This window comes from Hyaena hyaena, unplaced genomic scaffold (assembly GCF_003009895.1).
Source record: "Hyaena hyaena isolate Hyena2069 unplaced genomic scaffold, ASM300989v1 scaffold_100, whole genome shotgun sequence".
In the NCBI taxonomy this organism is placed as follows: Eukaryota; Metazoa; Chordata; class Mammalia; order Carnivora; family Hyaenidae; genus Hyaena; species Hyaena hyaena.
Window position 1 is genome coordinate 1300101 of NW_024080732.1, and position 13243 is coordinate 1313343.

At 40.1% G+C, this 13243-nt stretch overlaps 1 protein-coding gene and 1 long non-coding RNA gene across 2 annotated transcripts in view; one reads left to right on the plus strand and one right to left on the minus strand.

The window, feature by feature from the left end:
• THAP1 (THAP domain containing 1) lies at positions 1–8393 on the minus strand. Its single transcript, XM_039235601.1, has 3 exons — positions 8074–8393; positions 4858–5053; positions 1–508 (listed from the first exon to the last, which is right to left on the minus strand). The coding sequence occupies exons 1-3, from the start codon at positions 8142–8144 to the stop codon at positions 134–136; spliced, it is 642 nt and encodes a 213-aa protein (XP_039091532.1). The 5' UTR covers positions 8145–8393; the 3' UTR covers positions 1–133.
• Positions 7868–13243, plus strand: part of LOC120234005 — a 23931-nt gene continuing 18555 nt past the window's right edge. The window contains exons 1-2 of the long non-coding RNA XR_005528961.1: positions 7868–7925; positions 8319–8429. This is a non-coding gene — a long non-coding RNA (uncharacterized LOC120234005). The remainder of the gene's footprint in view (positions 7926–8318; positions 8430–13243) is intronic.

The following is a 13243-nucleotide window of genomic DNA, read 5'->3' on the forward strand; positions in this document are numbered from 1 at the left end:
TATTTTTTTAAAAAAATATTCTGAATTGTTTTTATACAAGTAATCAAGTGTTATTTTTTTCAAATGAAACTCCTTTATAGGCTAGAAGGTGTGTGGTTTTGCCCCATTAAAAAACAATACAAATATCATTTTTTTATGCTGGCACTTCAACGATTTCAAAGTAGTCATTTGGTAGAATCACATAACCTCTCTCTGATATGTCGTCCTTCTCCTTCTGGAAGTGAACAACCTCCTTTAATTTTTCAAGTTGTCGTTCTTGTCTTCTGCATCGCTGTTGTGCGGTCTTAAGCTTCTTTCGGAGTTTTTCAACTTGTTGTTCTAGCTGATGAATCCTTTTTCTCTGGTGCATTGTATCCTCCACAGTATAGTTGTGGTCACAGAAAACTGAGAGATTATCAGGGGTCTGAAGGGGAGGCATTAATAATCCAATAGCAGCATCAACCTGGGAAATGGGAGGTGTTAAAGGAGGCGGGGGAAGCTGTTCTTGTGGCTCCAGAAGGTCTTCCTTCTACAATAATGAAGAGTATGTTCAAGTTTAGTTAACTACAAATAACAGTTTAAAAGAATCCACCCATGGAATTTAAGAACGACTTTTTACAAACCAGACAACCTGGAAGAAATAGCTGTGTTTCCAGAAACACACAATCTTCCAAGAATAAATCAGAAAAAATAGAAAATCTGAATAGACCAATCATTAGTGACAAAATTGAAAAGGTAATCAAAAAACTCCCAAAAGACAAAAGTCCAGGACCAGATGGCTTCACAGGTGATTTCTATCAAAAACTTAGAGAGTTAATACCTATTCTCCTCAAAATATTCCAAAAAATACAAGAGAAAGAAAAGCTTCCAAATACATTCTATGAGGCCAGCCTTATCTTGATATCAAAACCGAAGACACTACCACAAAAGAAAACTATAGGACAATATTCCTGATGAACACAGATGCAAAAATCCTCAGTAAAATATGAGCTTTTAGACAATACATTAAATATTCAACAATACATTAAAAGGATCATTCACCTTTTAATGGGATCAAGTGGGATTCATGCCAGGGATGCAAGGATGGTTCGATATTCGTAAATCAACAGGAAACACTACACTAACAAAATAAAGGACAAACCCATATCATCATTTAGGGGTGCCTGGGTGGCTCAGTTGGTTGAGCGTCTTGACTCTTGATTTCAGCTCAGGTCATGATCCCAGGGTTGTGGGATCAAGCCCTGCACTGGGCCCTGTGCTGAGTGTGGAGTCTGCTTAAGATTCTCTCTCTGCCCCTCTCCCCTGGCTCATGCTCTCCTCTAAAATTTAAAAAAAAAAAAAAAAAATTATATGATCATCTCTATAAACACAGAAAAAGCATTTGATAAAATTCAATATCCACTCATGATGAAAAGTCTCAATACAGTTGCTTCAGAGGGGACATACCTCAGGGCATCTGGGTGGCTCAGTTGGTTAAACATCTCTTTGTCTCAGCTTAAGTCATGATCTCACAGTTCATGAGTTTAAACCCCATACTGGGCTCTGGGCTGACAGTGTGGAGCCTGTTTGGGAGTCTTTCTCCCTCTTTCTGCCCTTCCCCCACTCACTCTGTCTGTCTCAAAATAAGTTAATTTAAAAAAAAAAAGGAAACATACTTCAAAATACTAAAGGTCATATATGAAAAACCCGCAGCTGACATCACACTCAGTGGTGAAAAACAGAGCTTTTCCTCCAAGATCAGAAACAAGATAAGATGTCCACTCTTGCCACTTTCCTTCAACATAGTACTGGAAGTCCTCGCCACTGCAATCAGGTAAGAAAAACAAAAGGCATCTAAATTGGTTAGAAAGAAGTAAAGTTGGGGCGCCTGGGTGGCTTAGTCGGTTAAGCGTCCGACTTTCGCTTAGGTCATGATCTCGTGGTTCGTGGGTTCGAGCCCCGCGTCGGGCTCTGTGCTGACTGCCAGCTCAGAGCCTGGAGCCTGTTTCAGTCTGTGACTCCCTCTCTCTCTGACCCTCCCCTCCTCACGCTGTCTCTCTCTCTCTCTCTCTCCTAAGAAATAAATAAAACATTAAAAAATAAAGAAGTAAAGTTGCTACTATTCGCAGTTGACAAGATAATACATATAGAAAACCCTAGAGACTCCAACAAAATACTACTGCAATAATAGATGAATCCAGTAAAATAGTAGAATACAAAATTAATACATGAAATCAGTTGTTTTTATATACTAACGATGAAGTAGCAGAAAGAGAAATGAAGAAAACAATTCCATTTATAATTGCACCAAAAAGAATGAAATATCTAGGAATGAATTTAACCAAGTGAGTGAAAGACCTGTACTCTGAAAACTATAAAACACCGATAAAACAAATTGAAGATGATGCAAATAAGTGTAAAGATATACCATTCTCATGGATTGGAAGAAGTAACATTGTTACAATGTCCATACAACCCAAAGCAACCTACAGACTCAACACAAACCCTGTGAAGATACCAACAGCATTTTTCATAGAACTAGAACAAATAATCTTAGAATTTGTATGGAACCACAAAAAATATCAAATAGCAAAGAATGCCTGAGAAAAAAACAAAGCAGGAGGTATCACAATACCAGTTTTCAAGATACACTACAAAGCTGTAGTAATCAAAACAGTACAGTACTGGCACAAAAACAGACACATTGATCAACGTAACAGAACAGAGAGGCCAGGAATAAACCCATGATTATATGGTCAATGAATCTACAACAAAAAGAGTAAGAATATATAATGGGGAAAAGACAGACTCTTCAATAAATGGTGCTGGAGAAACTGCACAGTTACATGGGGAAAAAAAAATGATACTGGACCATTTTCTTATGCCATACACAAAACTAAATTCAAAATGGATCAAAGACCTAAGTGTCTTAAACCATAAAAATCCTAGAAGAAAACACAGGGAGTAGTTTCTCTGACATCAGCCTTAGCAACACTTTTCTAGATATGCCTCCTCAGGCAAGGGGAAAAAAAAGTAAAAAAAAAAAAAAAATTGGGACTAAACCAAAAGCTTTTGCACAGTGAAGGGAATCATCAATAAAATTAAAATGCAACCTACTAAATGTGAAAGGATATTTGCAAAAGATATATCTGATAAGGAGCTAATAATCAAAACACAAAAAGAACTTACACAAGGGGCACCTGAGTGGTTCAGTCGGTGAAGCGTCTGTCTGACTCTTGATTTCGGCTCAGGTCATGATCTCACAGTTTGTGAGATCGAGCCTGTCCGGATTCTCAATCTCTCTCTCTCTGCCCTTCCCCCACTCTCATGTTCTCCCTCTCTCTCTCTCAAAATAAATAAACTTAAAAAAAAATGAAGTATTAAAAAAAATACCTTCTACAACACACCAAAAACCCAAATAATCCAATTAAAAAATGGGCAGAGAACATGAAGAGACATTTTCCAAAGACATACAGATAGCCAACAGACACATGCTCAACATCACTAATCATCGGGGAAATGAAAATCAAAACCACAATGAGTTATCACTTTGTATCTCCCAGAGTGACTATTATCAAAAAGACAAGATATAACAAGTGTGGAGAAAAGAGAACCCTTATGTTGGTGAGAATGCAAACTGATGCAGCTACTGTGGAAAAACAGTATGGCATTTTCTCAAAAACTTAAAAATAGAAATATCATATGATCCAATAATTCCAGTACTGGGTATTTACTTAAAGGAAATGAAAACACTAATCTGAAAAGATATATGCACCTTTATGTTTACTGCAGCATTATTTACAATAGCCCAGATATGAAAGCAATCCAAATGTCCATTAATAGATGAATGGATAGACAAAATGTTGTGTGTGTTGTCTGCATACATACCTATACATAAATATATACGTGTACCCACGCACATATATACACAATAGAATATTACTCACTATAAAAAAGAATGAGATCTTGCCATTTTGTGACAACATGCAGGAACCTAGAGGGTATTATGCTAAGTGAAACAATTCAGAGAAAGACAAATACCATGTGATTCCACCTATATGTGAAATCTAAAAAACAAAACAAATGAAAAAACAGACAAAAAAGCAGAAACAGACCCATAAATACAGAGAACAAAGTGATGGTTGCCTTAGGGGAGGGGGTGGGAGGGGGTGGGCAAAAGGGTAGAAGGGAGTGGGGAGATCCAGGCTTCCAGTTTTGGAAGGAACAAGTTTCAAGGATGAAAAGTACAGCATAGGGAGTATGGTCAGTGGTATTTTAATAGCCTTGTATGTTGACAGATGGTAGTTACACTTGTGGTGAATGCAGCATAATACATAGATCGGTCCATTTAGTGTGCTTACATCTGAAAGTAGTATGACATCGTCATGTGTCAACTACACTTGGATTAAAAAAAAAAAGAACATTAGATTTTTGTAAATGCTTGATATGGAAACATTCTAAAACCAGAAAACAATTTAAGTTTTAATAATTATACTTTTCTACCTGGAGTAGAAATGGAATGCAAGAAAGAAAGAATGATTGGTGAGATTTAATAAAATATACTAAAATATACTAAGCACTTCAAACCGAGGGGGAAATACTTTGAAACAGAACTGTCACTGATAAAGTAAACCCAAAACTTATTAACATACATGGAGGGGTAGAAAGTGATCTTCAAGTAAATCACAAAACTGAACTGACTTTCTTAGTGTGAGGATGTTTAACGTTTAATACACTGCATTTTGTATTTTTAAATAGTATATCATTGTTAACAGTGGTTATTTACAAGTGATGGCTTCCAGGTAACATTTATTTTCTTAACACTTATCTGAATTTTCCACAATAAAAACAAATTAATTTTATAAATAGAAAACCCAGTATTTTAAAACACATTATTACCTTGTCATGTGGCTCAGTACAGAGAAATATCGTGGGCACTGCATTCTCTTTCAGCAACTTGTTGTTGCACTCCCTCTTAAAGCAGTCTGGAGTAAAGTGTTCAGAACAAATACTGCTATACTTGGTGGGTTTAAAGTTTTTTCTTCTGACAGCTGCCTCCCATTTTTTACAAAGACTGGGTCTTGTAAGAGGAAACCTAAGAAGAAGAGATAATTCAGTTCTCTGACTTTATTTTAAAAGAAAAAAAAAGCCACATCTAGACTTTCCTACTTAGACTTGATCTTAGCCAAAAGCCCGAAAAGCTAGACTTTCCTTTTCAGAAAAGAACGATCTTACATTGGCGTTAACAAACTAAGGGGTATTTGATTAAACCACTAGCTCTGCTATCATTTTTTTTTGTGACAGTTTTTAGTTGTGCCTTTATTCACCTTGTTAAGAATGTACTTGTTTTAAAGATTCTATAAATAAAGTGACCACCCACTAATGTGTGATGTAAATCACCCCTCACAGCATGGACTTTTTGTGTGTGTGTTTTTTTAATTTACTTTATTAAAAAAAATTTTTTTTATTTAAAAAATTTTTTAAAAATTTATTATTATTATTATTATTTATTTCTGAGAGAGAGACAGCGTGAACAGGGGAGAGCCAGAGAGAGAGGGAGACACAGAATCCAAAGCAGGCTCCAGGCTCAGAGCTAGCTGTCAGCACAGAGCCCAACGCGGGCCTCAAACCCACAAACCGTGAGATCATGCCCTAAGCCGAAGTCGGTCGCTTAACCGACTGAGCCACCGAGGCACCCCTGTGTTTTTTTTTGTTTTTTTTTTAAAGCAGTATTTGTTAGAGGTGCCTGGGTGGCTCAGTGGGTTACACACCTGACTTTGGCTCAGGTCATCATCTTTAGGTTAGGGAGTTCGGGCCCAGTGTTGGGCTCCAGAGCCTGGAGCCTGCCTCAGATTCTATGTCTCCTTCTATCTCTTCCCCTTCCCCGCTCATATTCTCTCTCAAAAACAAAATTAAAAACAAAAAAAATACAGCTTTAAAATTTTTTTTAAAAATGTTTTTGTTTATTTTTGAGACAGAGAGAGCATGAGTTGGGAAGGGACAGAAAGAGAGAATTAATAAATTCGCCCTCTAGTATGTATTTTACTTGAAACTCTTACTTTGACATAAAAAGTAAAGCATTAATAAATAATAAGGAGAGTTTAAATTTATTGTGATTTTACTTTTCCAAGTCAAGTATTTAGTGAACTGGGGAGACTGGAAAGAAGCCAAAGGATGTATCAACTATATGTTCCAGCTTCTCTTCCATATGTTATGCGAGAGCCTGACTCTGCTATTATCATGAAGACCTAACCAATCATGGGACAGTTCTTTTCTTGGCCCAGCATAGTTGCTGCTACTGGGCCACTGTGCAGAAACTGGGAAAAGAAGTATCCTAGAATATCCTGCTGGAAATGGCCTCCGGAAATATAAACTGGTAGCAATCACTGGTAAAAGTCAGCACTGTGGGTCTCCTGTGTCAAGGAATACAATGCCCGGCTGTTTATGAGATTCTGCCAAGGTATTCCTATCTACTCTCAAAAAACTTTCTTTATAGGGAAGAAAGAGAGGCAGATCAGCCCTTCTTCTGATTCAATGGTTTGACAGCCAGAAGAAATTATTTCTGATGTGTGAATGCCATCCTTAATTAGTTTCCAGTATCAATGAAAAGGTTTTCTATATTTTTAGATTCCTTTAGATTTTAGATTCCTTCCATATTAAGAGGACTTTGTTTTACTTAGCCTTGTAATCCCAGCAGCTTGCAGTGTTTGGCATTAATCAGAAATGGGGTTGTGGGGAGCAAACTGTATGTAACCGCATCACCATCTTCTGATCTATTCCAACACTTCCAAAAAACTGGAAGTCAATTCATCAGCTTTCAGAAATTCCAATAAATCAGTAAGTAGTATCAGGATATACCGAAGTAAATCCTGCAAGTGTTAAGTGTTCTATCTCTTCCTGGAGGTGGGGGGCTCAGGGTAGTGGTGGTGGTAGTGGTACATCAACACTCAAGATCTTTCTATGCTGCAAAGCACTCATTTCTATAGGGTCCCTCTCATAGGAAATATAAAAATGCATCTACACCCCCTGTTAAAAACAAAACGAATCCCACCAAAAACTGAATACTTAATTTTGCTTTTGTAATGGTTTACCTATGAATAATTCCTATAATTGACCACTGGTTCTAATTTCTTAGCTACCATCTATTTAAAGTTGGGGATTCTCCCAAAACAAAGTAATGTAAATGTAATAAAATGTGTAGTTGGCTGAATGAAAACGCCATCGTGTCACATTTTGCAGACATCTTATTATCACTAAGTCATTTCCATTTTGCAGTTTTCTCTGCCTATTTTCAAAAGAACATTTTCCCATCTAGGATTCTAACTGCAGCAGTTTCTGGATATAACAGCCCTGGAAGTTGTGGGGCAGGTAAGGGCTTCCTATAGGTGCCCATAGAGCTCATATTGACCTTTATTATGACACTTGATTATGGCCTGTATTATTATTGTCCATGTTATCGTTACTGTGCGTTAAAAACATGAAGTATGCATCCTGGCAGTATCAGAAGCTTTTTTTAAAACTTAGGGGGCCTTAAAGGTTAGTTCCTAGAAACTGGGTAAAGACACCTTCCCTGAAATCCTGGCCAAAAACCTATCCTTAATTTCTGTGATGCTGGCCTCCCATTCACAGCAAGGACGAAAATGAGTGATTTTAAAAGTTTTTGTTTCTATTTCAAATTTACTTCTAAGGCGTTATTACCACCTAGGTTCTCTATTACCCCAGGGGTGAAATCCAGATGCCTCTCGGCTTGAAAGACCTCACGACCCGAGCGGGGCCGTCAGACATCGCTCCGAGGTCCCGAACACTCCACCCCCAAGCGGCGGGCGAACAGCACACACGCGGGTTCCAACCCTGGAGCGCGAGAAACGGTCGCCGCGGCGACGCGCCCCGAGAACGCGCAGCCCGGGACGGTGTTACGAGAGCTCGTACCGGAGGCGGGCACGCCCACCGCTTGCGGCCCGAGAGATGTACGAAGGCCCGGCCGCACCCCGCCCCTGCCCCGCCCCCCTGATTAGTCTCGCGCGGACACGCGCCTGGCTCCGCCCCCGAGCCTAACCGGTCGCGCGCCCCCAGCCCCAGCTGGGGCCAGCGCCGCGAGACGCGTAGGGTACTTACTTGTGGAAAGAAACGGGCTTATCCTTATCATACCGGTTCTTGCAGCCGTAGGCGGAACAGGACTGCACCATCCTTCCGGTTTTCAGTCACTTCACTTCTGCCGCTCCAGCAGGCAGGAGAAGCTATCAGTGTCGCCGCGCTGGGCTTTGACACCCTCGCTTCTTCTGTAGCTTTGGTGACCAGATACAGTGATGATAACCTCACTCGGTTGACTAATGTGTCCGTTTTGTTGTTTGCATTAGCAGAAGAACCACAGCCATCGCCCGTCTCCCATCTCCAAGATGGCGGAGGCAGCTTCAACCTCACCTCTCGCGAGGAGTTTGTCCCACTGTCTCTGATTAGCCCTGAGGTCAGAGGTAACGTTCCTTGGGAAGCCGACCATTGGCTAAAGCACCGCGTTGCGGAAGTAGGTGGGGCCTCCTAGCTTCCGGAAGGGAGAAAGGAAGTGCTTGGGAGAGGAGAGGCGTGGGGAGGGGAAAGGATCGCTGCGTGATTGTAGGGCCAGTTTCTGCAATCTGTGGGGTTTCCTTGTGTTATATTTTCTGGGACGTTTTACGGTGAGGAACAGTACGGTCTTTGGGTCTGGTGGCCTAAAGGGGGACAGATGTAAAACTGAGGTCGTTGGGTAATTCTTCCCATTTGTTTAAAAGGGCAGCCACAGATGGTATATGATTTGTGAAACTTTTTGAATCCCTTTCCCACATCGCCTATCTTCATCCCATTCCCTGTCGTTCAGGTATCACAGGCTTTGTGAGAACTCAGCCGCTAGAGTGTTAGCAATGAGAGAAAACATACACTGTCACTTCTGAAGGCTTTCATTGCTGTAGCGATCTCCAGGTGCTGTGTTGGAAATCTAGAACTGGTGCAAGCTGTTTTCACACCATTTGCCTTCTTTTGCGTGCTCCTCCCGTCTATGCAGATCAGAAATCCGGTTAGAGGGCTGTTGACAAATTCCAGGGCTCTATTAAACTTTTTTTGCCTTCCCCTCCCCATCCTGATGTTTCCCCAGGGTTCCATCCTCGGCCTTCCTCTCTCTCAACACCCTGCTGCTTGAATTCAATAAAATGCTATGATTTCCTAAATCTTCTATTTCTTATGTAAATTTTTCTGCCTTCCGATTATTGTCTGTGACTTACCTATTCAGTTGCTTAAACCGGAACCGTAGTTTTCTTTCTCATCCTCTACATCCGTTTGATGACGAGGATGATATAGAATAAATAAAAACTTACTAAATCCATCCCTTTCCGTCTTTCTTCTCATTGTTCTTGATCAGACTCTCATGGTTTCTTACCCTGTCAACAGCACCTAACTGCCGTGTCCACGGTTTTGCCTCTCCAATTCATCCTCTGCACAAAGTAATTGTCACACCCCTGTTCAAATCCTTCAGAAGCTACCTCCTCTACTTGGAGGATAAACTCCAGACTTCTTAAGGTGAATCATAAAACCCTTGAGGACCTGCTACCTCTACCTTTTCACCATCATCTCCATTCACCTGTCCTTAAATTAAATCTTTATTAGCATCATATTTTACACAGGGCAGGCACGCACCTGGCGTCCTTAAGTAGGCTGTTTCCCTTAACCTGAAGTGCCTTTCTCATTTCAGGTAACCTGAAATACCTGCCCACCTTCAAGATGTGGCCTTAGTATTATCTTTTCTAACCAGCTTTCCTTATCCTCTTTTTCTTAGTCTCCACAACTTAGGCCTCTCTTGTTGCAATGAAAACTTGCACTTCACCTCTCTATATAATTATGAACCATACTGTAATGTCTGTGTAGTTGACGTATATCATGAACTGAGATCCTGTTGAGGAGGAGGACTTTGTCTTACTTAAGCCTTGTAATCCCAGCAGATTGCAGTGTCTGGCATAAAATAAGTATCCAGAAAATGTTTGTCAAGTCAACTGGGCCCAGAAACCTTGTGCCTAAAATAACTTCAGAACCATATCCCTTTGCCAAATACTAAAATAATAGTTTATTAGCATCTCCAGGGGTAGACAGGCAGTAATTTCTGCCATGGTTTGCTGTGCAATAAATATCAGAGTGTGGACACTGCTTGTGAACTGAAAAGTGTCTTTTAAGAGTTCACTGAAATTCTTTACTCATCAGTTGATTCAACAAATATTTACTGAACATTTGCTATGTTCGGTGCACAGTTCAAGGGCTTGGGTTACATTAGTGAATAAGACAAAGATTTCTGCCTTCATGAAGCTAATACTCTAGTGGAGATTGGAGGAGGCAGAGAACATATGACCATATAAAATGTTATAAGGGGAAAGGGGCTAGGTGTGGATGAGGGGGTTGCAATTTTAAATACAATGGCCTAATAGAGGAAGTGACTATTGAGGAAAGATGTGGAATGGGTGAGAGAATTAGTTATGAGGATATCTGGGGAAAGTGCCTTGCAGACAGAGGGAATGGCTAAGGCAAAACTCCTGAGGCTCAGTGTCCCCAGCTTATACAAAGAACAGTAAAGGGTCAGTGTGGCTGGAGCAGCGTGAGCCAGGGAGGACAAATACTAAGTCAGAGGAAACAGGATGCAGTCCTACCGGGACTCGTATGCTAGGGTAAGGGCTTTGACTTTTACTCTGAGCTGGAGAACGTGCTTTAAGCAGAGTAGTGACCCAGTCTTTTAAACCGATCACTCTGCTGTGTTGTGTATGGATAGCAGAGGGCAACTTAGAGGTGAGGACACTGGCAGTCTGGCTTCTGTAGTAAGTGAGAGATGATGGTGGCTTACGCCTGGGTGGTAACAACGAAGGAGTAAGAAGTGGTCTTGTCCTCTCTCCCTTCCTTATTCCCTTCCATTTCTTTATGAACCTTTATTTATTGAGCATCTATTATGGTGGCAGGTATTATGCCAGGTCTGGGAATATACTGGCGAGCAAGACTAACACTGCCTGTCTTCATAGAGCTTATCCTACTGAGGGGAAGACAGACAATTAAAATGTGAATAAAATAACATTGTGCTGAGATGCCTAAATACATTAGAATGTTAAATGGTGAATGAGGTTAAAGGAGGGGTCACTACCTACTTTATCTGGCATAGTTAGGTAGTGTCTCTGAGAAGGGAACATTTTATTACAAACCAAAGAATGGGAAAAAACCTAGTACTGTGAAGAATGAAAATGGGGAGGATGGGAAGAGCATGCTCCATACCGGGAGTGTGTACTAGGGCCCTGAGGCAGTAGTGAGTTCAGTATTTTCTGGGGACTGAATGAAGGCTATGGTGCCCAGTGAGCCAAGGGAAGAAGGGTATGAGATGAGGTTGAGAAAGTGACATGTTAGTTTGGATTTTAAGTGCAGCAGGATGCCAATAAACCTTTTTAGGCAAGGTACAGACCTGATCTAATAAACATTAATTTTTTTTTAATGTTTTACTTATTTCTGAGAGAGAGAGAGAGGGAGACACAGAATCTGAAACAGGCTCCAGGTTCTGAGCTGGCAGTCAGCACAGAGCCTGATGCGGGGCTCGAACCCACGAACGGTGAGATCATGACCTGAGCCAAAGTCGGACGCCTAGCTGACTGAGCCGCCCAGGTGCCCCTAATGAGCATTTTAAAAGGCCATTCTGGCTATTATGTGAAGAGTTTTATCAGTGCAAGTGAGTAGCAGACCAGTTAAGAGGCCATTGCAGGCAAGTAAGATAAGTTGGTAACTTGGACTAATGTAGTGGCAGTGGAGATAGAATGACCAGGATTTGAGAGTATGTTGGAGGTACAAACATCAAAACTTGCTCATAGATGGCTATGAGAATGAGGAAGAGAGCAGCATCAAGGTATTAAGATTGACTTGTACTTGAACTTCTGGCTTGAGCATTTACTGAGATGCGGATGGCCTTTAAAAGAGGGCAGAAACTGCCAAATTACAAAAAATAATAAATATACATATATAAGTACACAAAACAGAGGACTTGTGAGAGGTAGGAGCAATTTAGGAAGTGGGGTTATCAGCCGTGGGGTCGTAGGACTGGGCAGTGCCAGAAGAAAAAGAATGTATCTCAAAGGTTGGTAATGCAAGTTACTGAAGAAGCATGCAAGTATTACTAGCCAGTGCAGCCAGTGCCCTTTTGAGGTTTGTGATTTTTTTTTAAGTTTTTTATTTTGGGGGGGAGGGAAGAGAGAGGGAACAAATCCGGGAACCCATGAACCATGAGATCACGACCTGAGCCGCAGTCAGGAGTCTGATGCTTAACTGACTGAGCCACCACACGCCCTGGTTTGTGATCACTGTTAATCAGTATAAAGTGAAACTAGTCAATTTAATTATTTGGTTGGATTGGCCTCCATGAAGTTCTCTTCTTTGCTCCCTTTTTTTTCTGTTTTCTTTCTTCTAGCTATCCATAACTTGGAAATGAAATCTACATTTTTATTACTGAATATAATTCTAATGTTTCCTTCAAAATGGTAAATTTATTGATCAAGTAAATTGCATATAATTTTTAAAATATTAATTGAGCTGTTGACTTTTTCTTTCTAAAACACCCCCCAAATTAAATTTTCACTCTGCATGGCCTGCAAATTAATTTATTTACTTAACAGAACAATAATTTTCACCTTTTCTAAACTAATTTACAACCATTGTCTGTTTTTTGTTTTTGTTCTTTCTCTTCTTTACCCATTTCTTCTCAACATTTCCTGAGGCTCACATAACTGTTCTCAACTTGTCAAAGGATGACTCTGAGGAAACATTTTTACTTTCAAAGATGATCATCTGCCTTTTTAAAAAGTTGATAGAAACTATCCAAATGCCTGTGAATAGCTGAATGAATAAATTGTATAAAGGAATACTATACAGCAGTCAAAGTAAAGCCATGACCCACAACAATATGGATAGTTTTTACACACAGAATATTGAGGAAGTCACACAAAAATAAATATGGGATCCTATTTTTTGTAGAGTAAAAAAGGTAGGTAAAAGAAGAAGTGACTTTGGGGGAGAGAGACAATGAAAGGGGCTTACAGGATGGTGGTGACATGTGTTTTGATTGAAGTGGAGGCTAAACTGTTCTCTTTATGATACTTCATCATCTGACCCTGACAGTTTAAAATCTCTGGTGTTTATTCTACTTTAATAAACTAAAACAGTTTATTGAGCAAACAAGGGCTATACAAGATATGTAAAATTGCCTTTCTTTTAGAGAATGAGAGAATTATATGTTCATGTGATCTCT

Coding starts and splice junctions, on each gene's coding strand:
- THAP1 (XM_039235601.1), bottom strand. CDS start 8,144: ATGGTGCAGTCCTGTTCCGCCTACGGCTGCAAGAACCGGTATGATAAG. Junction 5,054..8,073: donor AAGCCCGTTTCTTTCCACAA/GTAAGTACCCTA, acceptor TCTTCTTCTTAG/GTTTCCTCTTACAAGACCCA. Junction 509..4,857: donor GTACTGAGCCACATGACAAG/GTAATAATGTGT, acceptor TCATTATTGTAG/AAGGAAGACCTTCTGGAGCC.